We start from the raw sequence: 26,325 nt of genomic DNA, 5'->3' as shown, positions 1-26,325 counted from the left end.
GTGTTCTTTTGGTGTCCCCGTCCCCGAATGCTGCACCCGGGGCAGCCACCATCTCTCATACGTTCTCAACCCACTCGCACCCTGTTCAAGTTCACGAGGCAGGCCCAGCCATGACCTCCAGGGGGCGCTGCAGCTCTGCTCAAGCTCAGCCCAGCACCTTCCACGCTAAGTGCTTGATTCAATTTATTGACGTTTCCCAGACCAGATTCCTCCTCTGTGAGATGGAAATGATAACGTTAAGCTTGCGGGATGGCTGAGCAGCCTTGGAAATGCCCTGCCCAGGACTCAGTCCCGACTCAGTACACAGCGATAATAACGACTATTTCCTCAGAGTGCAGATAGAAGAATATTTTACAATTTTACTGCAGAGAATTTGAAAACCTCATAAAAGTAGGCAGAGTGATATAATGAGTTCCCAGCCCCAGCCCTGACCACCATCACCCCCTGGCCAACTCTAGGCCATCCACCTCACCTAGGATTATTATTTCAAGGCAAATCCCAGTCCTTCTGTAAAGCTTATCATTCTGTAAATATTTTATTTTGAGTCTCTAAAAGATAAAGACTTGCAGCAAAGGCGAGGGAGGGGAGAGTAACCACATTACTATTGCTGCTGCTGCTGCTGCTGCTAAGTCGCTTCAGTCGTGTCCGACTCCATGCGACCCCATAGACGGCAGCCCACCAGGCTCCCCCGTCCCTGGGACTCTCCAGGCAAGAACACCGGATCATGCTTTAAAACCTTTGCCAAGAATTTTTGAATACACAGATTCCAATATAGCCAGAAAAGGAGGGGGTTGCCTCTCAGTTCCATCAGTCTCTTGTCAAGAGAACTTGGGCAAATTGTTGAACTTCTCTGGTTTATTTTCCTCATCAAGCAACCAGGGTAGCATGAGCTTTAGGGCCCGTGTGCCGCAGCTACTGAGCCCACAGTCCAGAGCCCGGGCTCCACAGTAAGAGAAGTCACGACAATGAGAAGCCGGGGCTCCACAGTAAGAGAAGTCATGACAATGAGAAGCCTGCACGCCACAACGAGAGAGGAGCCCTCACGTATCGAAACTGGAGAAAGCCCTCATGCAACAATGAAAACCAAGCATAGCTAAAAGTAAAATTTTTAAGAAAAGCAGGGTAGCAAACTGAAGTCCTCAGGTCACTGGGAGTATTGGTGACAGTATGTGTATTAATATCTGCAACTTCGGAGTCCCTTGAAATACATTAATATGACTATTACAAATGTAGAAAACAAACCTGTGGTTCAGTCAAGTTCAGTTGCTCAGTCGTGTCCAACTCTCTGCAACCTCATGGACTGCAGCACGCTAGGCTTCCCCGTCTATCACCAACTCCGGGAGCTTACTCAAACTCATGTCCGTAGAGTCAGTGATGCCATCCAACCATCTCATCCTCTGTCGTCCCCTTCTCCTCCTGCTTTCAATCTTTCCCAGCATCAGGGTTTTTTTTAAAAGAGTCAGTTCTTTGCATAGGGTGGCCAGAGTATTGGAGTTTCAGCTTCAGCATCCATCCCTCCAATGAACGTTCAGGACTGATTGTCCTTCAGAATGGACTGGTTGGATCTCCTTGCAGTCCAAGGGACTCTCGTGAGTCTTCTCCAACACCACAGTTCAAAAGCATCAATTCTTTGGCACCTAGCTTTCTTTATAGTCCATCTCTCACATCCATACATGACCACTGGAAAAACCATAGCCTTGACTAGACAGACCTTTGTTGGCAAAGTAATGTCTCTGCTTTTTAAAATGCTGTCTAGATTGGTCATAGATTTTCTTCTGAGGAGCAAGTGTCTTTTAATTTCATGGCTGCAGTCACCATCTGCAGTGATTTTGGAGCCCCAGAAAATAAAGTGTCTCACTATTTTCATTGTTTCCCCATCTATTTGCCATGAAGCGATGGGACCAGATGCCATGATCTTCGTTTTCTGAATGTTGAGCTTTAAGCCAATATTTTCACTCTCCTCTTTCACTTTCATCAAGAGGCTCTTTAGTTCTTCACTTTCTGCCATAAGGGTGGTGTCATCTGCATATCTGAGGTTATTGGTATTTCTCCTGGCAATCTTCATTCCAGCCTGTGCTTCATCCAGCCCAGCATTTCTCATGATGTACTCTGCATATAAGTTAAATAAGCAGGGTGACAATAAACAGCCTTGATGTACCCCTTTCCCAATTTGGAACCAATGAATTCTGTTGTTCCATGTCCAGTTCTAACTGTTGCTTCATGACCTGCATACAGATTTCTCAGAAGGCAGGTCAGGTGGTCTGATATTCCCATCTCTTGAAGAATTTTCCAGTTTGTTGTGATCCACACAGTCAAAGGCTTTGGTGTAGTCAATAAAGCAGAAATGGATGTTTTTCTGGAACTCCCTTGCTTTTTCGATGATCCAGCGGATGTTGGCAATTTGATCTCTGGTTCCTCTGCCTTTTCTAAAACCAGCTTGAACATCAGGGAGTTCATGGTTCACATACTGCTGAAGCCTGGCTTGGAGAATTTTGAGCATTACTTTACTAGCATGTGAGATGAGTGCAACTGTGTGTTAGTTTGAGCATTCTTTGGCATTGCCTTTCTTAGGGATTGGAATGAAAACTGACCTTTTCCAGTCTTGTGGCCACTGCTGAGTTTTCCAAGTTTGCTGGCATATTGAGTGTAGCACTTTCACAGCATCATCTTTAAGGACTTGAAATAGCTCAACTGGAATTCCATCACCTCCACTAGTTTTGTTCATACTGATGCTTCCTAAGGGTCATTTGACTTCGCATTCCAGGATGTCAGGCTCTAGGTGAGTCATCACACCATCGTGATTATCTGGGTGGTGAAGATCTTTTTTGTACAGTTCTTCTGTGTATTCTTGCCACCTCTTCTTAATATCTTCTGCTTCTGATAGGTCCATACCATTTCTGTCCTTTATTGAGCCCATCTTTGCCTGAAATATTCCCTTGGTATCTCTAATTTTCTTGAAGAGATCTCTAGTCTTTCCCATTCTGTTGTTTTCCTCTATTTCTTTGCATTGATCTCTGAGGAAGGCTTTCTTATCTCTCCTTGGCTATTCTTTGGAACTCTGCATTCAAATGGGTGTATCTTTCCTTTTCTCCTTTGCCTTTAGCTTCTCTTCTTTTCACAGCTATTTGTAAGGCCTTCTCAGACAGCCATTTTGCTTTTTTGTATTTTTTTTCCTTGGGGATGGTCTTGATCACTGCCTCCTGTACAATGTCACAAACCTCATTCCATAGTTCTTCAGGCACTCTGTCTATCAGATCTAATCCCTTAGATCTATTTTTCACTTCCACTGTATATTGTAAGGGATTTGATTTAGGTCATATCTGAATGGTCTAGTGATTTTCCTTACTTTCTTCAATTTAAGTCTGAATTTGGCAATAAGGAGTTCATGATCTGAGCCACAGTCAGGTCTCAGTCTTGTTTTTGCTGACTGTATCGAGCTTCTCCATCTTTGGCTGCAAAGAATATAATCAATCTGATTTTGGTATTGACCATCTGGTGATGTCCGTGTGTAGAGTCTTCTCTTGTGTTCTTAAAAGAAGGTGTTTGCTGTGATAGTGAGTTCTCTTGGCAAAACTGTTAGCCTTTGACCTGCTTTGTTTTGTACTCCAAGGCCAAATTTTCCTGTAACTCAAGGTATCTCTTGACTTCCTCCTTTTGCATTCCTGTCCCTTATAATGAAAATGACATCTTTCTCGGGTGTTAGTTCTAGAAGGTCTTGTAGGTCTTCATAGAATCGTTCAACTTCAGCTTCTTCAGTGTTACTGGTTGGGGCATAGACTTGAATTACCATGATATTGAATGGTTTGCCTAGGGAACGAACAGAGATCATTCTGTCATTTTTGAGATTGCACCCAAGTACTGCATTTTGGACTCTTTTGTTGACCATGATGGCTACTCCATTTCTTCTGAGGGATTCCTGCCCGCAGTAGTAGATATGATGGTCATCTGAGTTAAATTCACCCATTCCAGTCCATTTTAGTTCACTGATTCCTAAAATGTCAGTGTTCACTCTTGCCATCTCCTGTTTGATCACTTCCAATTTGCCTGATTCATGGACCTGACATTCCAGGTTCCTATGCAATACTGCTCTTTACAGCATTGGACTTTACGTCCATCACCAGTCACATCCACAACTAGGCGTTGTTTCTGCTTTTGCTCAGCCTCTTCATTCTTTCTGGAGTTGCTTCTTCACTGATCTCCAGTAGCATATTGGGCACCTACCGACCTGGGACGTTCATCTTTCAGTGTCCTATCTTTTTGCCTTTTCATACTGTTCATGGGTTACCAGGTACCTTGCAGTTGCCAGAGTAGAAAATGGGGTGGGGATGTGTGAAATGGGAGATTGATATATACACACTGTGATGGTGTTTAGTTGCTAAGCTGTGTCTGACTCTTGTCTGACTCTGGAGCGCACTAGGCTCCTCTGTTCATGGAATTTCCCAGGCAAGAAAATCGGAGTGGGTTGCCATTTCCTTCTCCAGGGAGTCTTCCTGACCCAGGGATCGAACCCACATCTTCTGCATTGCAGACGGATTCTTTCTCACTGAGCCACCAGGGAAGCCCAGCACACTACTATACATAAAATAGGTAGCTGGTAAGAATCTACTGTAGGGCACAAGAAACTCTACTTGTGCTCTGTAATGACCTGTATGGAAAAAGAATCTTAAAAAGAGTGGCTTTACGTATATATGTATAACTGATTCAGCAACAATTAACGAACATCAGTAACGAACATTCAGCATCAGTAACTAAGACAACACTGTAAATCAACTATACTCCAACAGATATTAAAGAATAAAAGACAAAAAATAATTTAGAAAATAATATGGCTATGGTAACATGAGCTTCCCAGGCGGCACGGTGGTAAAGAATCTGCCTGCCAGGGCAGAAGATGCAGGAGATGTGGGTTTGATCCCGGGGTGGGGAAGATCCCCTGGAGAAGGGAATGGCTACCCACTCCAGTATTCTTGCCGGGAGAACCCCATGGACAGAGGAGCCTGGCGGGCTTCATTCCACGGGGTCGCAGAGTCGGACGCAACAGTGGTTGAGCAAGCACGCCTGAAACAGGAGTATAGTGACAGAGTGGAGGGATGGTTCTCAACCAGGAGCAGAAGGTGAGGACTCTACCACACAGGGTGTACTTGGCCAGGGAGAAAACATTTTTGGGAGGGTGGTGCTACCGGCACCTAGTGTGTGGAGGCCAGGATGCTGTTCAATATACCACAGTGTACAGACTGGCTCCCCAACAAAGAATGATCCAGCCGCAAAGTCAGCAGAGCCAAGGCTGAGACACTGCGCTCTAGACACTTGGAGCTCGTTAACTGTTGCTGGAACTTCGACAGTTGGAGCCTTTGATTCCTGACTGTGCCACTAGTTGGGTGGAGGAGGCGCTAGTGAAAACATCGCAGAAAGGGGAACCCCTCCGAGGGCCCGAGAGTGGGCCCTTGTCTAACACTTGGGAATGAGTTGTCCAGGAGACACACGTGCTGGCAAAACAAGAGAATTTATTGGGAAGGGGCGCCCGGGAGGAGAGCAGGAGGGCAAGGAAAAGCCAAAGGATTTCTCTGCCACGTGGCTCCCACTTTCAAGCTGATGATGATGGAATTAGTTTGGGGCTTATCTCTGGCCAGCATTCTGACTCAGCGTCCTTCCTGGCGGTGCATGCATCACTCAGCCAAGGTGGATTCCAGCGGGGTGGGTTCTAGGAGGTTGGTAGGACATGTGGGCATCTCCTTTTGACCTTTCCCAAATTCTTCCAGTTGGTGATGGCTTGTTAGTTCCATGTTCCTTACTAGGACCTCCTGTCACAGAGTAACTCACACAAATTGTTACTATAGTGCCTGGACAGGGTGGGTGGTTTCAGTTCGTGTTTCCTCTAGCAAAAACAGTCATTAACAGGATTTCTCCAGTGGTCCAACGGCTAAGAGTCCTTGCTCTTAATGGGACGGGGCGAGGGGTGGGGGGAGAGGGGGCGGAATTCGATCCCTGGCCAGGGAACTAGATCCCAAGAGACGCAACCAGCAGTTCAGGAGCTACAGCTGAAAATTCTGCACACCACAATGCTGCTGCTGCTGCTGCTGCTGCTGCTGAGTCGCTTCCGTCATGTCCGACTGTGTGACCCCATAGACGGCAGCCCACCAGGCTGCCCCGTCCCCGGGATTCTCCGGGCAAGAACACCGGAGTGGGTTGCCATTTCCTTCTCCAATGCATGAAAGTGAAAAGTGAAAATGAAGTCGCTCAGTCGTGTCCGACTCCCAGCAACCCCATGGACTGCAGCCCACCAGGCTCCTCCATCCATGGGATTTTCCAGGCAAGCGTACTGGAATGGGGTGCCATTGCCTTCTCCCGAGGATCAAAGATTTCTTGTGCCAGCAACTAAGACTTGGCACAACCAAATAAATAAATAAATAAAAATAGCAATAAATCACAACCAGCATTTCATGGGGTCTTTGCAAAAACCAGGCGTGGTGCTAGCCTCACAGTCTCTGTAAGTACATTTCATTCTCACCCACCAGGAAGGTGGTTGAGAGAATTTAAGCCCAGGGAAGACAAGTGGCCTGAACAGGGGTTACATCTCTTTGGACCTCATTTCCTTCATTGGCAGCCTTCCCTGGTGGTTTAGACAATAAAGAATCTGCCTGCAATGCAGGATACCCAGGTTTAATTCCTGGGTTGGGAAGATCCCCTGGAGAAAGGGAATGGCAACTCACTCCAGTATTCTTGCCTGGAGAGTCCCATGGACAGAGGAGCCTGGCGGGCTATAGTCAACGGAGTCACAAAGAGTTGGACATGACTGAGCCACGAATACACACACTCCTCATTGTTGGGACGGGATTATGACGTGTGCCTCTCGAGGTTGTTGGGAGGACTGCCCTCCACAAAGGGCATCTGCTAGGATGAGCCCATTGGCCAGCACACAACAGTTAACCGCCAAGTCTGGCTAAGTGCCCAGCCTAGCCAGGGCTGGAGAGCCAAACAATTTCTTTCATTATCCTAGTTGCTGGGGGAATTGGCAGAGAAAGACCTGTGAAGTGCCTAAGACAAAAGTTACTAGGGTTGCTGGGGACATGCCTTTCAGACAATGCCAAGCCCAGGAAACTTTCTTCTCCAGCCTACTTCCCCAGAAGATTCTAAATTGGCCCTTTCACCACCAGTAGGAGCTGAAGGAAGGCTGGAGCCCCCAAGGAAAACCTCTGTCCTTCCTGGGGAATCCAGGCTTGCTTAGCTGTCTCCTTAGGTGACCAACAGGAGTTGAGAAAGATGGATAACTGTGGATGAGCTGACTGATTGGACAGTTATGGACTCAGCACCTACTATGTGCCAGGCACACTGACCTTGGCAGACGTAGACGTCACGTTCTCATAGGAGGGACAAACAGTAAACAAAGAAGAAACATCAGCTGGTGGTGAGTACTGTGCAGAGAATTAAAATAGGGCGATGGTGCGGGGAGCAATTTGAGAGGTCAAGGAGCAATGGAATGGTCAGAGAGAGCCTCTCAGGAAATGGCATTTAAGGTGGAATGTGCGTAACTTGAAAAGGTGCAGCATGGGAGTTCAAGTATGGCGTATGCAAAGGCTGAGATATATTGGCCAGCGTTAGACCGGAGGACAAGGGGACAACAGAGACTGAGACGGTTGGATGGCATCACCGACTCAAGGGACTTAAGTTTGAGCAAGCTCCGGGAGTTGGCGGTGGACAGAGAAGCCTGGTGTGCTGCAGTCCATGGGGTCACAGAGAATTGGACATGACTGAGTGACTGAACTGAACTGAAACTGGCTTCCCAGGTGGCTCAGTAGTAAAGAATCTCTTTGTCAGTGCAGGAGAGGCAGTAGATGTCGGCTCAATCCCTGGGTCCGAAAGATGCCCTGCAGAAGGGAATGGCAACCCACTCCAGTATGCTTGCCTGGAGAATTCCATGGACAGAGGAGCCTGGCAGGGTAATAGTCCATGGGGTCGCAGAGTTGGACATGACTGAGCAACTAACACTTTAACTTTTTGCTGTAATAAACTGTCAGGGTGAGTGAAACAGCATTTGTGAATTCTGCAAGTCCTCCTAGGGAATCCTCCAAACCTAGGGTGGTCCTGGAGACCTCTAAACAGCAAGGCCTTTCTGGATAGACAAAGCAGGGAAGGGAAGTTGAAGCAGAGAAGAAAAAGATGAGCAAAAGTTCAGGCTGTTAGGTAAAACTATTTCTTGAGTGCCTGTACGTAAAGTGGGGCCTTTAAAAATATATATATGAACAAGTGGAAAAGCATATCATATTTTTATTCTTTATTTTTTTGACCACACATGTGGGATGTGGGATCTTCATTGCCCAATGAGGGGTCAACCCCGAGCCCCCTGCCTTAGGAGCATGGCACCCTAACCACTGGATCCCCAAGGAAGTCCCTTTTTCTTTATTTTTTTGATTGGAGTTTCATTGCTTTACAATGCTGTGTTAGTTTCTGCTGTACAATGAAGTGAATCAGTCATACGTATGTATATAAACCCTCCCCACCTGAGCCTCTCTCCCGCTTCTCCTTCCCACCCCTCTAGGTCATCGCAGAGCAGCGAGCTGAGCTAAGGTGGGTACTTACATACCTCTCTCCCAAAGGCCTTGTTCACATTTGGTTCCTCATGGAACTTTGAGTATTTTTTTTTGGTTGTCAGGCACATTGTGCTTTCTTCCTTACGTGTTGTTCCTGTGATGAGAGCCTTCTCTTCTCACCCTAGCCCACCCGGGAGTGGTTCTCACTTCCATTTACCACAAGATGGCAGCTGATGTCCCGGGAAAGAGGCTGTTGGCTTAAGTCCCCCAGCAAGGCAATGGAGGAGTCAGCGTTCCAAGCAAACCCGTGGACACCAAGGGATCCATTCCTCCAGTCTGTGGTTTGTCAACACTGAGGGGTCCTGCTCATTAAAAAAAAAAAAATTTTCCCCAGGCTTTATTGAAATACAATCGACATATAACATTGCGTAAGTTTAGGGTGTATCATGTCCAAATGATGCACTTATTTATTACAGGATGGCTACCCACGGTAGCATTAGCTAACACGTGTCACATAATTACCATTTCATTTTTGTGATGAGGACATTTAACTCTCTTAGGAACTTCCAGGTGTATAACACAACATTGCACAGTACTGTTAACTGTAATCGTCACGCTACATATTAGATCCGTGGACTGACTCATAACTGGAAGCTGGTACCCCTTGGCCAACCTCTCCCCATCTCCCCATCTTACAGTCCTGGCACCCACCATTCTGCTCTCTGCTCTGAGTTGGTCTTCTTTTGTGTGATTGTTTGCGCTGGGTCTTTTTTGCAATGTGTGGGCTTCCCTGTTGGGCAGCACAGGCTCCAGGGCGTGCAGGTTCAGTAGCTGCGACACGTGGGCTTAGTTTCCCAGCAGCATGTGGGTTCTTAGTTCCCTAACCAGGGATCGAACCTGCATCTCCTGCCTTGGAAGGTGGACTATTAACCACTGGACCACCAGTGAAGCCCCCGAGTTGGGCTCTTTTTGGATTTCACATAGAAGTGAGGTCTTGGAGCAGTTTTCCTTCTCCGACTTGTTTCACCCAGTGTAATGCCCTCAAGCTCCATCCACGTTGTTTCAAGTGGTGTATTTGATTATTTCAAACAGCACATCGCGGTCGCTTCCTTTTTTTTTTACCGTGACCGGCATATGGGATGTTACTCAATCAGGGATCAAACTTGCTCCCCTTGGATTAGAAGCGTGGAGTCTTAACCACCAGGCCGTGAGAGAAATCCCTCAGTCAGTTCCAGGTGGGTAGGTCCTTAACTGCCCCTCCGGAGACTTGCTAATCTCCCTTCTTCTCAAGGAGAGCAGGCCTCAGGTTCCACACCTCCTGCAGGCAAGGAGATTCAGCTAGAGTTGATTTAAAGTTGGTGCCCCAGTTTCTCAGCACTGCTGACATTTGGGGACAGATAGTTCTCTGTGGAGGCCCTGTCCTGTGCCTTGCGGGGTGTTGGGCAGCATCCTTGGGCCCTACTTTCTAGATGCCAAGAGCATCTCCTCCCCGAGTCGTGACAACCAAAAATGTCTCCAGACATTGCAAGTGTCCCCTGGGGGGGGGGGGTGCAAAACGGCCCCCAGTTGAGAACTGCCGGCTTAAATAGTACACCTTGTGCCCGTACTCCACTGGAGAGCACAGTGAGCACAGGATGGGATCAGGGTTCCCCCGAGTTTGCCGTTCTTGCCTGCCCTGCCAGGGTTTGGCACCGCTCCCGGTATCGTACAGCCTCCCCCTGCACGCCTGGGCCAGGGCTCAATTTTCATGGAGCCCCAGGGGACCCAGGTGTTTGGGAGGCTGGTTGGTCCCTGGGCTCCAAAGCTGAGCGCCAGGAAACCGCAGTTACTGTGGCTACTGGTGAGCTCCCAGGGCGAGGAGCTATTGGTTGAGGGGGAAAAGGCTCGGGTGCCTGGCGGAGTCAACATCCAGGGGATGTTGGCTGGGAGGCCATTGTCCAACATCTCCCCCCATTAGGTTTCGTAGACCAAGTGGAGGCGTGAAGAGCCACTGGTTCATCTCCCCAGGGGCCCTGGAGGTGACAGAGGCTGCAGGTAGTCAAGAAACCTAAGAGGGTGAGAGAGGTACCCCACTGCAGATGGCCCTGCCCAGCTGGCCTCCTAGGAAGGCCATCTGGCCACTGGTGTGAGGTGTCCGAGGCCCTGGCCTTTTCCTGGGGAAAGATTGTCCAGGTGAGGGGGCAGCATGAGCTGCAGCCCCCTAAGCCCAGGCACCCGCCGGCGCCTTCTCCAGGGTCAGGCAGGCCCCCTCCCAGCGCCTGCATCCAGAAGCGTGGCCATCTTCATCAGCTCTACGGTCTCAGGTAAGGGACAGGGCCGGACTGGGAGCTCGGGGGGGTGCCAGGGCCAGTGGGCATGGCTCACAGCATCTTCTAGGAGACCTGGATGTGAACGCAGCCCGGCCAGTGACCCACACACATAGGAACTGGTGAGGGAGAGCCTCCCTGACCCTTTGCTCCCTCCTCCATAAGCCAGCCTCAGAGCCTGACTTGAGAGAGTTGTTGTGAGTAGCAAATGATACTGCAACTAATATTAATGATAAATGTTCTAAGCTAGACTTAAAAAGTGCCCGAGTCTTCCCACAGCTACAAAACTCTGTATGACAGGATCCGGTTCACTCCCCAACTTTATCTGGTGTAACTCTCACCTCACCCACATGTTATAGTCACACTGAGCTCCAATAGGTCCAGGAACCTACGAAGTCCCAAGCCCCATAAGCCGTAGTTATTCAGCTGAGCTGTTTATCTAATGCATGACTCCTCCAACCAGGTTATAAGCTCCATGAAGGCAAAGAGCTCACAGTGTGTGCTGGCAAGTGTTTAATAACCTGTTCTCCAAAAATTAAAACAAAACCCCCTGATTTATACTGTCTGCCAATTTCCGTGGTGTAAATTCTCCCACCATGGTCAATTTCAAGCTATCCTGGGGTGACCTCATAAACACAGATATGTTGGGTAGCTCACCATCCTCGAATATTTCCCTAATGCAAAATCAATAGCTGTAAACAAACTCAAGAGCAGAATCCATGGTCAAGGGTAGTAAAATAATTCAGAAGTGATGAGGTTTGAGTATTTGCAATCTCCGCTTTTATTATAATGTGTTTCATCCTAAGTTCGATAGTTTAATTTTTCATGTCGTTGTTATTTAGTTAAGTCATGTCTGACTCTTTTGCGATCCCATGGACTGTAGCCTGTCAGGCTTCTCCGTCCATGGGATTTTCCAGGCAAGAATACTGGAGTGGGTTGCCATTTCCTTCTCCAGGGTATCTTCCCGACCCAGGGATTGAACCTGAGTCTCCTACATTAGCACATGGGTTCTTTACCACTGAGTCACCTGAGAAGCTAATTTTTCACAGTGGCTGTTTTAACAAAATTCCTGATGGTTTAGCAGTCAGCTCTCCCAGGACATCAGGGGCCGGCTCCAGGAAGCTGCATTCTCTCTATATGCAGTTTGCCATTGTGTCCGTGATGCTTTTTTTTTTGGCATTTTTGTCTTGCGGGATCTTGGGGCTTCCCAGGTGGTAAAGAATCTGCCTGCCACTGCAGGAGACACGAGAGATTCAGATTCGATCCCTGGGTCGGAAAGATCCCTTCGAGGAGGAAATGGCAACCCACATCAGTATTCTTGCCTGGAGAATCCCATAGACAGAGGAGCCTGGCTCGCTACAGTCCATGGGGTCGCAAAGAGTTGGACATGGCTAAAGTGACTTAGCACGCATGCAAACAGGATCTTAGTTCCCTGACCAGGGATCGAACCTGTGTCTTAACCACTGGACCACCAGGAATCCTTTTTAGTGTTTGGACATAAAGTAACTTCACAGTGGATATTATATGGACAAATATAAACAACCTGTGGAATTCACAGGACAGGCACAGGAAGGGAGTGGGAGACAGGTCCGAGATTGGCATCAGGTCAGTGCCTATGCTAGGACTCAGGCAGCTTCTTTGAACTAGCGGCTTTGGGAGTCCTTTCATGGACACTCAAGTGACCTTCCCCTGGCTACGTGGAGAAAGCAAATAATTCCTGAATGCTTACATTACAGTAAGTGCAGCCTCAATGGTTGCATCAACATTTATTGAGTGCCTGTGTTGAGTGCTGAGAAATTAGCAATGACTTAGAGCAGAGGTTTTTGACTTTGGGGAGCTTGTAGCCCTGCAGAGTACAGGCATCACCCCCTTTTTACAGAGGAGGAAACCAAGGATAGCATGATGCTTGGCACAAGGCCATACAATGAAGGCAAGTGGTAGAAAATAATCTTAGAATCCAGATTTACCCTAGGCAGGGTTGCCAGATTTATCAAAAATAAGAAACCAAACCACCACCATAACCAACAAAACCAGGACACCCAGCTCAATTTGCATTTGAAATAAACAACCAATGATCTTTTAGAATAAGATAGTGTGCAGAGCGGCTTCCCTGGTGGCTTAGCAGTAAAGAATCTGCATGCGAGGAAGACTGCCTGCAATGTAGGAGACGTGGATTCGATCCCTGGGTCAGAAAAATCCCTTGGAGAAGGAAATAGTGACCCAGTGCAGTATTCTTGCCTGGGAAATCCCATGGACAGAAGAGCCTGGCAGTCCATGGGGTCACAAAGAGTCAGACACGACTGAGTGAGTAAACCACCACCGCCAGTGTGCAGAGAGGGACGTACTTATGCTAACAAGTGATTTGTGTTACACATGGAACAGGGCTTATCAGAAATGCACATTCTGGAGTTCAGGGAGTGGGCTGTGCTTATGCTATCAGGTTTCCCATTACTTATCTGAAATGCAAGTCAATTGGGTGTCCTGTATTTTATCTAGCAACCCTAACCAAAGGTGAACAACCATACTGGTTAGCTGGGTCTGAGCGGTTTCCTGGGATGTGGGATTTTTAGCACTAACGCTAGGAAAGTCCCAGGCATAGTTGGTCTTTCTGGCATGCCTCCTATTTTTTGTAGCCTTCGATTCTTCATGAAGGGTCCTAGCTTCCGTAAGAGTTGTTCTGTTCAGTCACCAAATCGTGTCTGACTCTTTGCAACCCCACAGACTGCAGCATGCCAGGCCTCCCTGTCCCGTGGACATGAACATGGCCCAAGTTCATGTCCATTGAGTCAGTGATGGATCCATCCAACCATCTCATCGTCTGTCGCCCTTTTGTCCTTCTTGATCTTTCCCAGCATCAGGGTCTTTTCCAGTGAGTCAGCTCTTCACCTCAGATGGCCAAAGTATTGGAGCTTCAGCTTCAGCATCAGTCCTTCCAATGAGTATTCAGTGTTGATTCCCTTTAGGATTGACTTGTTGGATCTCCTTGCAGGCCAAGGGACTCTCAAAAGTCTTCTCCAGCACAATTCAAAAGCATCAATTCTTCGGTGCTCAGCCTTCTTTATGGTCCAGCTCTCACATCTGTTCATGATTACTGGAAAGAATATAGCCTTGACTATACAGACCTTTGTTGGCAAACTGGTGTCTTTGCTTTTTAATACACTGTCTAGGTTTGTTGGCGCCAGTGGTAAAGAACCCAGCTGCCAACGCAGGATATGTAAGAGATGCAGGTTCCATCCCTGCGTTGGGAAGATCCCCTGAAGAAGGGAATGGCAACCCACTCCAGTATTCTTGCCTGGAGAATCACCATGGACAGAGGAGCCTGGAAGGCTAGGCTACGGTCCACAGGGTCACACAGAGTCAGACACAACTAAAGTGGCTGAGCAGACAGACTAGGTTTGTCATAGCTTTCCTCTGTAGGAGCACCTGAGGCTAAAAGCAGAGCTGGGAGGCAGGGACGAGCTCTGAGTTTTTCCGGTTCCTAGCCTCCATGCCGTTCCTTGCAGATATGGATGCAGAGAGGGAAGCCCTGCAGAGCACCGCCTACCCTGAAGTGCAGACCTTCTGCCAGAAGCACGGCCTGATGTTCGAGGTAACGGCCCACCTGCCCCCGCTCACAGTCTCAGCAACCCGGGTAGTCATACGGGCTCCCTGCTCAGGGGGGCTCCACCCCAGAATTACAGATGAAAGTCCTCTAAAGAAGGCAGGTGGAGAGGTCGTGGCCATGGGCACTGCAGTCTACCCAGGTGGTGTGGCAAAGTACTACGAGTGAATGCCTTGCAACTCTGCTCCTTGGGCATGTCACTTAAAAAAAAAAATGTACTGTCTTTTTCTTTTTGGCTGTGCTGGGTCTTCATTGCTGTACGTGGGCTTTCTCTAGTTGCAGAGAGCAGGGGCTACTCTTCGTTGCTCCCAATACAGGGGACCCAGGTTCGATCCCTGGTCAGGGAGTTAGACCCCACATGCTGCAGCTAAGAGCTCGCATGCCACCTCTAGACCTAGCACAGCCAAATAAGTAAATCAATAAGAAAAAGTACTTTAACAAATGACGGTGGGGGCTGCTGGTGTGATGGATGACGCAGGCTTCTCATTGCGGTGGCTTCCCTTGCTGTGGGGCACGGGCTTTAGGACATGTGAGCTTCAGCAGCTGTGGCTCCCAGGCTCTCGAGCACCGGCTCAGTAGTTCTGGTGCAAGGGGTGACTTGCTCTGTGGCATGTGGGGTCTTCCTGGGTCAGGGCTCAAACCTGTATCTCCTTACCCCTGAGTCACCAGGGAAGCCTTGCACATCACTTTCATTGTTGCTTTGTCCTGTCCTCCAGCCCTCCCTACACTGGAATAGCTTTAGGGGGTGTCTATGAGGGCTGTGGGATATTTGGGTGGGCATGCATGTGAGACGTGCACCAGCCGGGCCATCACCTTGGGCCCTAGATAGAGGGCACCAGTCCCAGGGTGGGGATGTAGATGCCTGCATGTTTCTAAGCGGAAACTGATAAACCATCTTTGGAGTCTCAGCCTCAGTTGATGCTATCTCTTTGCCATTTATAACAGTCATCCAGAGAGTCTAGCCACTGGACTACCAGGAAGGTCCCTCTACATTACTAAGAAAGAGGCAACGCTGTGGAGGGAATTCGCCTCTGCCCTCACTGATCATGATTCATGATTCAGTGGCAGACCATGAAGACAAAGGTGCTGAGCACCGATGGAACGCCCCGTGTGCATCCCTTTAATGTTTGACTAGGGCAATAAACACCGCCAAGACGCAGGCTGGGAGACAGTGGCCTGGAGAGGTGGAGTTTCTTGTGCGGGCCCAGTGGCTGAGCCTTTTTCGTTTTCCCTTTCCTCCTCCAGCCACATCCGGTACTGCAGTCCTTTTATCCCATGCTGTAGTTTATTAGGAATTTTATGTCCTCTCTGGGAGAAGATTAAAAAATTGAGGGAGACTTGGCCTGTTCTGAGTCCCACCCACTCTCTCCTCATCCCAGCTTTCTGCCTGGTCAGCTTCACTGTTTGAATTAAACCATTCTACTCAGCTCCACCTCTGGCCAGTAGGCCCAAATGGACCGGAAGCATGCAGTTGCCCAGGACACTTTGCTATGTCTGATTCTGGCCAAGCGAAAACCCTCCTTTGCAAAGAAAGCTCTGCAAACAAGGGTGGACATGTCCTTGTTTAAAAAGGAACAGTTTGAAAATGCCCAAGTTCTTTCAAAATGTTTTAAAATATTTTAAAGTAAATGTTTGAGTTTGGAATTCAGATTTGCAGGAAAATTGCCTGTAGGATAGAGTCTCCGTATGCCCCACCCACCCACTTTTTCCCCTGTTGTGAACATCTTCTATTATCGGAGCATGTTTGCTATGACTGAGAAATGGACATTAGTACGTTACCTTTAAGCAACCTCCAGACTTTTTGACTATCGCCAGCTGTGTCTCCTTTCTGGCTGGAGAACTCGGTTACATTTAGAAGGCCAAGGAACGCTGTTATATTTAGTTGTCCCAGCTCCCCAGTCGCTTGTGGCTGGGACAGCTCCTTGGTCTTCTCCTTCATACTCATGAGCAGCACAGTTGTGGGGAAGATTGCCTGGGAGTCCTGTGGCATACCTCCAATTTGGGTCTGTCGGATATTTTTCTCATGGTTACACTGGGATTATGGGTATCATTCAAGTTCTTTTAATGCAGACATCCCTCTTTGAGGAAAGGTTGTCAAATTACTGAAAGAGGGCCTTCTCTGGCGGTCCAGTGGCTAAGACTCCGAGCTCCCAGGGCAGGGGGCCAGGGTTGGATCTCTGGTCCAGGAACTAAGATCTGGCATGCTGCATAGGGAAGCCAAAAATTAAAAAATGACTGAAAGAAACTTTATGCCTTTATCAAAAGGAACTGGAAAACATCACCCATCCTGCCGCCTTCCTGACAAACCCATGCTTGTCATTTCCAGGTGGTTGACCTGCGGTGGGGTATTCGGAACACCGAGGCCACTAACCCCCTGACTACAGAACTCTGCTTGGAGGAGCTGGACCGGTGTCGGAAAACATCCATAGGGCCAGCCTTTGTTGTGAGTCTCTTGGGAGGGACAGAGTAACTCTTACTTTTCATTCTAGCACCAGGATACGGCCCTGTTTCTAGACCACACCCGTCAATTGAGGGAAGTGGGTGGCATGTCTGCTATCATGCTCAATCTTCATAGCCTGCCCATGGCGGACATTGCTAATTGATCACAGCACCCATTTTTCTGGAGAGCTAGCCAGAATCCAGACAGTAGCAGTCAAGTGGAAGCAGCAGGTGAGTGGCAGAGCAGAGTGCTGAAGCCCAAAGGGATCTTAGAATTTGCTCCGAGTTTTCCCACATCACCAGCTTTGTTTGGGGAACTTTGAGATCCTAGAAAACCATAGAGAAGGTGAAAATCTACAGGGTATGCAAATTTTTTTCTCCCATGTGCCCTGTGTTATTGGGAGCAATCTGTGTCCCTTTTTTGAGCCAGCCTCAGAAGCTAACTTCTTCTGACCCTAGGCAAGACCAACCAGGGTCTTCTCTCCTCCCCAGCTAAACTCTCTCTGATCCCAGAATAATCTCCAGCTCACAATTAATGGTTTAAGTTATAATCAGCATATGATATTCTAAAATTTTGATTTGTTACATTACCAAGTTTCATATATACCAAGAACTAGAGAATTTTGGCTCATAAATCCTAGAGCAGGGGTCAGCAAACCACAGCCCATGGGGCAAGTCCGGCCTTCTACTTGTTTTTGTAAACAAACCTTTATTGGCACACAGCCACGGTCATTCATTTACATACCACTCTAGGCTGCTTCCAGTTTCAATGGCAGAGCTGAGTAGTTGCCACAGAAACCATCTGTCCATCAACCCTGAAAATATTGGTTATTTGGCCTTTGATAGAAAGTTTGCCTAAACCTGTCCCAGAAGGTAAAGAGAGAAAAAGTCAAGAAAGTATCTTTGCCCAATACATCTTAATCAAAAAGAAGCTTTGAGCAGCTCCCCCAAAAAACTTCTGGAGGTAAGAATACAGCAAGTAAAAGAAGGTTTATAAAAGCTTGTTTTCTAGGGAAATAAAGACAAATACATGAAGCCCATTTGGACTTAAAATTGCCCTGCCCAGTGTTCATGCATGCGTGCTAAGTTGCTTCAGTCGTGTTCGACTCTTTGCAACCCTATGGATTGTAGCCCACCAGGCTCCTCTGTCCATGGGACTCTCCAGGCAAGAATCCTGGAGTGGGTTGCTGCGCCTGCCCTCTCCAGGGGATCTTCCCGACCTAGGGATTGAACGCATGTCTTTTACGTCTCCTGCCTTGGCAGGCAGATTCTTTACCACTAATGCCACCTGGGAAGCCCACTGCCCAGCGTAGTAGCCACAAACCACATGTGGTGATTTAAGTTGATTAATATCGGGTAGAATTAAAACTTCAGCTCCTCGATTGCACCAGCCGCATTCCAGTGGCTCAGTGGCCGCGTGTGTCAAGGGGCCACCGTGTTGGACAGCGTGGGCATGAACAGTTCCAGGGTTGCTGAAAGTTCTAGTGCTGCTTTAGAGATTAGTTCAGTTCAGTTCAGTCGCTCAGTTGTGTCCGACTCTTTGTGACCCCATGAATCGCAGCACGTCAGGCCTCCCTGTCCATCACCAACTCCCGGAGTTCACCCAAACTCACGTCCATCGAGTCGGTGATGCCATCCAGCCATCTCACCCTCTGTCGTCCCCTTCTCCTCCTGCCCTCAATCCCTCCCAGCATCAGAGTCTTTTCCAATGAGTCAGCTCTTCGCATGAGGTGGCAGAAGTATTGGAGTTTCAGCTTTAGCATCAGCCCTTCCAAAGAACACCCAGGACATCTCCTTAAAAAAAAAAAAAAAAAAAACTAAGATCCGGGTGGCAGATGTGAAAAGCTTTGCTGTGTTAAGTTTTATCTGTATAGTTACCACTGTGTTTTCATGCTTTCCTCCTATACTTTTCTTTGTAGGCTGACATCAATTTTTCTTTCTTTCCTGCTTTGTTGAGCTGTAACTGACATCCAGCACTGTATGGGTTTCAAGTATACAACATAATGACTTGATTTACACGTATTGTGAAATAATATTAGTTGACACCCAGCTGCTCATATAGATACGAAAAAGGTAAATGGTTTCCCTCGTGATGAGAATGTCTAGGGTTTACTTTCTTGGCAACTTTCAAATATACCCTACAGCAGTGTTCACTGGAGTCACCATGCTGTACATTACATCCCTAGGACTTACTTATCTTATAACTGGAAGTTTGAATCACTGGCTTTCATGTCTTTATTTTTTTATTGAATTCTTTATTATTTTTATTTTATAGATCGCCGGGGTGCAGCCCCGGTGGATCCAGGGTGATTTGAAGCGGGGACGGTGTTGGCAAGGAAAAACTTATTTATTTAGAGATATAAGATTAGATTAGGAAGAAATGGTAGAGTAGGAAATTTCGGCGGAGAAAAAGAGGCTGAATAACTTGGTTTACGGGGAAAACCAATAAAACCTCGAGACAAGAGGTTTGCACCATCTACGTTAGGCCACCAGTGCCCACTTGAATATCGAAGGGTGCCCTGCCTTAGGCTCCCTTTCGCGTGGATCTTAGCAGCCAGGGCAAGTAAGTAGACGTGGTGAGCCTCCCCGCTCCAGATGGGAATTCAGCCAAAAAAAGGGAGAAAAGAATGACATAGGGAAGCCCAGCATCGGTGCAAGACTCCAAAAACTTTATTTTTCAAAATCAGCTTATATACCCCAAGTTGTACACAAAGAAATAATGGAATATGCAGAGTTATGCAGGGGCAGCAGTCCTGACCCTCATTGAGACCAGGCTTTCTTTTTGCATACCCTCCTGTATACAAAAGGTCTCAGGTGGTTTACATTATCTTCTGGCCAAGAAGCCTGTTAACATTTTTATGGCTCTTTTCCTGGATAACTGTCTATCAACCAGAAAACTCCTTTTCCCTAGAAGTGTTTTTTCTTTACTCTGCCTCACCCTCAAAGTACTAAATAAAGTTACATTCCTGTAGAACAAAGGTGCAGTGGGTTATAACAAAGAAGGTACTTAACTCAAAGATCTAATGTTGCTAATACCAGGTCTACTCCCTGTTTTTCTATATACCAACTATCTCTACAAATAAAAGATATGAAAATTTGGCAGCAAGTATTGGCTCAACAAAAGAAACCTTTAATCAGTCCTATTCTAATGATTTTGACTCCTCGGAAGCCCCTACATTCCTAGGATGTTTTAAGCTTCCTGTGCCTCCCGAGGTCGGGGAGGCCTCAAACAATCACACGCACAGCTAGAAATCACACGCAGGCAGGCTAGAAAGCCATCAGAGGGGTTTTTGGATTGAAACACCCTTTCAAATGCAGAAGACTAAAGCCCTGAGTTGACTTTTTCCAGAGTGTGTCAGAAGAGTGGAAAAGCAGAGTACAAAGGCCGGCAGACTTTGGTTTTTTTGGGGTACATGCTCAGGAAATACCAGGGGGAAGCCCTGAGATTTGACTCGCCTTGCCCATCAGATCTCTGCCACAAGACCTTGTCACGGGTGGGATTCCTCACGCTGGCTCCCGGCAATGGCTGATTTTCAAGTTGTGTTGGTTTCAGCTGTATAGCTAAGTGATTCAGGTACATACATCCATAATGGCTCAGCAGGTTAAGAGTTCATCTGCAATGCAGGAGACACAGGAGGCATAGGCTTGATCCCTGGGTGTGAAAGATTCCCTGGAGCCTTGAAGAAGTGGCAATTTATTCCAGTATTCTTGCCTGAAAAATCCCATGGACAGAGGAGCTTGGCAGGTGTACTTTAAAGGGTCAAAAAGAGTCGGACACGACTGAAGCAACTGAGTACAAATGCATATATATGTATAAACTTTTTCAGATTCTTTTCCTTTAAAAGTTGTTGCAAAGTATTGAGTATGGCTCCCTATTTTAATTATTATTGCTTTAAGATACAGTCTAATATTTTAAAGACTCTACCCTCTGAGTTGCTTCCCTCGTGACTCAGTGGTAAAGAATCTGCCTGCCAATGCAAGAGATGTGGGTTTAGTCCATAAGTTTGGAAGATCCCCTGGAGAAGGAAACGGCAACCCACTCTAGTATGCTTGCCTGGGAAGTCCCATGGACAGAGAAGCCTGGAGGACTACAGTCCACGGGGTCACAAAGAATCGGACACAACTGAGTGATTAAGCAACAACGACAAAATCCTCTGACTTGTGTATCTCCTTTGCGAATTTTCCCCCCAGTTTTCTGCTTTTGCTGATGATTGAGACTGATGATTGGTCATTTTGTTGAGTTTCAAATAAAAAAAGAAAAGAAAAAAGTTTCATAAAGAAAAACGGGAGATGGGGAGAAAAGGAACTCCAGGAGGACTTCCATTTTGCAACTGAAATTGCAGGCAGCCAAAAGCGCAATGCAGCTTCCAGGTGGCATGAGGGATGGTGGACGGGAGGGAGGGTGATCTCGGAGATTCCTCCAGGCCTGAAAGGCCCAGGGACCTTGCGAATCCTTCCAGAAGGGTTCCTTGGGCCGCAAGCTGACCTTTAGCCACTTCCTGTGTTCCTCCTGAAACGGGTGTCTCCCTTCTAACTCTTGAGAGTCACAGCTTCATTCTCCTTCAGTGGCTCTGGTTTAGGGGGCTTTCCACAAAACTCAGAGATGCAGTGGAGGCCCTTGGAGAGGCATCTCTTTGGTAAATAAGTCATTAGGCAGTGCGGCAGGGGACGGCTCCCCACGGCACTTCCTTCTAGAAGCTCTGGGTCTCTCGGGCCACCTGCAGCTCCAGCATCTCCAGAGAGCTGCCCCTGGTGGTGTTAACCTGAGCTTCTTTCAAGCTCCTCCTGTTCCCGTTGCTCTGGTCCCGCAGACAGGAGCATCCTGTATCTTCTGTCTCCTTCCTGAGAGCTCCGGTTTGTGCTTGGCTGGCTACATCATTTCCAGCTCCTCCTGCTTGTCCACGGCTCTGCCTGCAAGAAAGGCAGTTGGAGAGTGGAATCCTCTTCAACACCTTGTTACCAAACCAAACTTGGATCCACACGCCCATGCAGAGTAAAACCGTTCTACCAACATCGAGTTGTCCTGAAGGAAAGCACAGAGCTGACTGCAGGTGCCAAGCAAGGAGTCCAGGGCAGCTAGGGCTCAAAACCCCTGAGCTCCCAGACGACTTTCAGGAAAGCATTTTTAAAGGCCAGGTGAGGGAGTAGAGTTGCCGGGTATGGGATCAACTCACACAGTTCCCTGATTGGTTGATGGTGAGGTAACAGGGTGGTATCACAGGGGTTAACATTACCAGTCCTTAGGTGCCACAGGTCTGGGGGCTATGTGTTCATGATCATCACGAAGTGAATTTCTTCCATTTGGTGAGGGTTTTCACATTGGGCTTTCCTGGAGGCTTACACAGTTAAGAATCCACCTGCAATGCAGGAGACTTGGGTTTAGTCTCTGAGTTGGGAAGATCCCCTGGAGAAGGGAATGGCAACCCACTCCAGTATTCTTGCCTAGAGAATCCCATGGACAGAGGAGCCTGGTGGGCTACAGTCCAAAGGGTTGCAAAGAGTTGGACACAACTGAGCGACTCACACTTTCTTTTTTTGCAAGACAACTCAGGAGATGTGCGTCAGATACTGTTTTCTATGTATTTCAGGGAGGAGCTAAAGGTGAGGATATGGGGGAGGGGTCTGTCCCCTAGGGTCCTGCTCCATTACACCATCATCATGGACTCAAGTCATTCAGATTTCCCAGGTACACACCCCCTGGAATATTCTGGTATGTCCCAGTGAAGAAGGGAGGGTTGATTGCTTCCATTTTACATAATGAAGAAACTCAAGACTTTGGGTCCACTGTCCTAGGCCTTCTCCAGCCTAATTTTCTTGAATTCCAGTTTGCACTTTCTTCAAGCATGCTGAAGGTGGAAAGAGGGCCTCCTATACTCTTGCAATAAGACCAAAATCTTAGGGTCTCCGCAAGCCCTGCAAAATCGTCCCAGGGGATGGCCTCATCTCCCTTTACTGCCCCTTCCCTGTTGGTCCTGTAGACCCTGTCTTTCCCGCACAGTACATCCCAGGGCTTTTGGATGTACTGTTTCCCTGCAGGCCCTCTGCCAGGGGCATTCCTTCTTGTGTCTTATTCTGTAGCTTGATCCTCACTCCCTCAGGGGAATTTCTCTGACTCCACAGCCCTCGTGTGACCTAATTTGCCTTTTCCTCTTAGGACGATGACAGCTGAAATACTGACACTGGTGCAATTCTCAGACTGAAGCCTGTTTCTCCTGTTAAGACTCCAAGGTCCAGGAAGGCAGGGCCCAACACTGATACAGTCACTGCTGTCTGCTGAGCAGCTGTCATGGGTTTGGCTCAATATATATATTCGGGGAAGATATTCTGCATGGGGATCTCACCGTCTCCCTTTCCAGATTAGCTTTTTTTTTTTTAAATTTTTAATTAGTTTAGTTTTGGTTGCTCTGGGTCTTTGTTGCTGCACGCGGGCTTTCTCTAGTTGCAGCGAGCAGGGGTACTCTCTGAGAAGTTACTCACTGGCTTCTCATTTCAGTGGGTTCTCTTATCGCAGAGCAGGGTCTCTGGGGCACAACACATTGCAACACGTGGGCTCGGTAGTTGCAGCGCGCAGGCATCATTGCCCGGAGGCATGTGGAATCTTCTCAAACCAGGGATCGAACCCATGTCTCCTGCATTGCCAGGTGGATTTTTTTTTTTTTTTTTTAATACCACTGAGCCACCAGGGACGCCTGGAAGGACTTATTACTTGCAACAAGTCAGGAAAACACCAGAGACTTTTTCCAAAGCAGTGTCTCCCTGAACAGCAAAACTGAGAAAATTTTAAGCCAAGGGGGCATGCATATTCATGAAGAGATTTGAGCAGAGGTGAATTCAGCCTAGAATTGGGACAAAGGTCCGCAGCGTCCAAGCTTTGGCTGATTGAAGTCAGGAGGGTTTACACCATCATCCTATATTCCACCTGGGCAGGAGTCTTAGTTCCTGCAGAACTCAAAGATATATTACATGCATATCCTTTCAAGATTAACTAGGAGTCTGTTTCATCTCTGTGTTACAAGAAGGGGAACACTTTCCAGGACCCAAGAGCACGCTCCTGTCCAACACTCAGAAATGAATTGTCTGAGGAGACATACATGTTAACAAAGCGAGAGACTTTATTGGGAAAGTATGCCCGGGCAGAGAGCAGTAGGATAAGGGAACCCAGGAGAACTGCTCTGCCACGTGGCTCCCAGTGCCCAGTATTACGGTAATTGGCTTGGTTGCTGGGTTGTCTCTGGCCAATTACTCTGACTCCGGGTCTTTCCTGAAGGTGCACGCACCGCATTAGCCAAGGTGGATCCCAGCGAGAAGGATCCTGGGGGGTTGGTGGGATATCTGAACTAGAGTCTCTTTCTGCGTTGTTTAGTTGCTAAGTCATGTCTGACGTTTTTGCGACCCCATGGACTGTAGCCCTCCAGGCTCCTGTGTCCATGGGATTCTCCAGGCAAGAAGACTGGAGTGGGTAGCCTTTCCCTTCTCCAGGGGATCTTCCGCAGCCAGGGATGGAACCGCATCTCTGGTATTGCAGGCAGGTTCTTTACCGCTGAACCACCTTTTGACATTTCCCTCTTCAAGGGATTCTATGTCCCTTACCAGGACCCCCTGTTTAAGATAACTCATGCAGGTGGTCACTATTGGGCCTGACTAGGGTGGGTGGTTTTAGTCAGTGGTTCCCCCTAACAACTGGACTATTGGCCTGTTTCTTGACTGCTTTTCTTTAATTCCGGCATTGTCTCACTTCCTTTAAGATAATTAATTACTTAGATGTGTTCAAGGGCAAGCATTGAGGCCAGGCTTCAATCACAAAATGGCTTAGGCCAAAATGGTTTCTCTTATGTCAAGAAAACCATTACTGGTTCCCTTTCTCTGGGGACCCCTAACTGATATGCTTACATTAATCTAATTATCTCTGTGGAACAACCACCAGGCTAATTTTAAGGGCTCGACATGCCTCACCCAGGGTCACTGAGCTAAATGCCTAAGCCAAGACTTGAACCCAATACCACCCCTCTCCACTTCTCTCTCCTCCAGGCCCTCGTGGGTGACCAGTACGGTCCCTGCCCAGTCCCCACGCGGATCGAGGAAAAGGAGTGGGAGGCATTGAAGGCTCAGCTGACCGCCAGGCCCCGCGACCTGGAGCTGGTCGCACGAAGCTTCTGGAGGGACGAGAACGCGGTGCCCCCTGCCTACCTGCTGCAGGCCCTGGGCACTGGGGAGGCCTCTGGGCCTGAGGAGGTCACCCTGATCTCTGCACTGCGCTCCGGAGCCCAGGAGGCCCACAGACTGGGGCTCATCAGCCAGGAGCAGTGGCACCGCTACTACCGGTCAGGTGAGGCTGCCAAGACTCCCCTCAGGGTCCCTGGGAAATGCCCAGGGGTTCAAAATACACATCAGGCTTTATCCAAACACCACTGCCTGCATTTCCATAAATGCCAAACCAACCTAGCTCCCGGAGGCCCAGTTCTGAGAAAGATTATTTTTCTCATCCAAGAGAGTGTAGTCACATCCTGGTTAATTTCAGCCTCTTAGGATTCTTCTCTTCGGGTTCCTTTCCTTCTCTCAGGCAGGCTCCTGGCTTTGGGGGACTTGTCCTAGGATGACCACCATCCCCATACACCTGGGACCGAGATCCTTTCAGGATTCAGGGTTTTCAGGGCCAAACCCAGGACAGTTCTGGGAAAACTGGAAGAGTGGGTCACCCCAGGCTAGCCAACAGCCGGCTGCTACTGAGAAAATTGTCCTTCATCAATGTACCTGCCTCTGAAAACTGAAGCGAAGGAAGAAGTATCTTTTGCCCAAGGAGGGGCGTAGAGTTTCCCCACTGTGCTGAGTTCATCACCTGGCTCCCTCCTGCTCCCTTACCTCTCACCTCTCACCTCATGCTCTGCCCCTTCCGTCCTCCACACCGGGCTAGCAGAAAGGTATTTCTAAAAAGGCAGTGAGATCAAGCCATTGCCCCATCCTTTGCTGACTCAGGAAAGAAATACGTTCTTTCAGTAAGAAAAAGGTTCTTATTATTTATGGATTAGTAACAGACAGAGTCGGACGCAACTGAAGCGACTTAGCAGCAGCAGCAGTATGACAGTTTACATCACCCACCTTATCTTTTATACAATTTTATTTATTCTTTTGGCTGCGCGGAGCCTTCTTCCTCGCTGCGAGGCTTTCCCTAGTTGCAGAGCGTGGGGGCCGCTCTTCAGACGCGGTGCGCCAGCTTCTCATTGCGGTGGCTTCTCCTGTTGCAAAGCAGAGGCTCTAGGGCGCGAGAGCCTCAGTAATTGCAGTGTGCACTCAGTAGTTGCGTTTCCTGGGCTCTAAAGCACAGATTCAATAGGTGTGGGGCACCAGCTTAGTTGCTCTGTGGCATCTGGGATCTGCCTGGATCAGGGATCGAACCCGTATCACCTACAGTAGCAGACAGATTCTTTACCACCAAGTCACCACGGAAGCCCTC

The 26,325-nt window shown here is 48.2% G+C and overlaps 1 protein-coding gene across 1 annotated transcript in view; it reads left to right on the top strand.

Annotated features, from left to right (window-relative positions):
- Window positions 1-14,339: 14,339 nt before the first annotated feature.
- Window positions 14,340-26,325, top strand: part of NWD1 (NACHT and WD repeat domain containing 1) — a 76,372-nt gene continuing 64,386 nt past the window's right edge. The window contains exons 1-3 of the mRNA XM_052644063.1: window positions 14,340-14,423; window positions 16,762-16,878; window positions 24,903-25,200. Coding sequence (XP_052500023.1) covers window positions 14,340-14,423; window positions 16,762-16,878; window positions 24,903-25,200 — 499 coding nt within the window. The remainder of the gene's footprint in view (window positions 14,424-16,761; window positions 16,879-24,902; window positions 25,201-26,325) is intronic.

This window comes from Budorcas taxicolor, chromosome 7 (assembly GCF_023091745.1).
Source record: "Budorcas taxicolor isolate Tak-1 chromosome 7, Takin1.1, whole genome shotgun sequence".
Lineage (NCBI taxonomy): Eukaryota > Metazoa > Chordata > Mammalia > Artiodactyla > Bovidae > Budorcas > Budorcas taxicolor.
The sequence above is the reverse complement of the archived record's forward strand: the minus strand, read 5'-3'. Positions and strand labels throughout refer to the sequence as shown.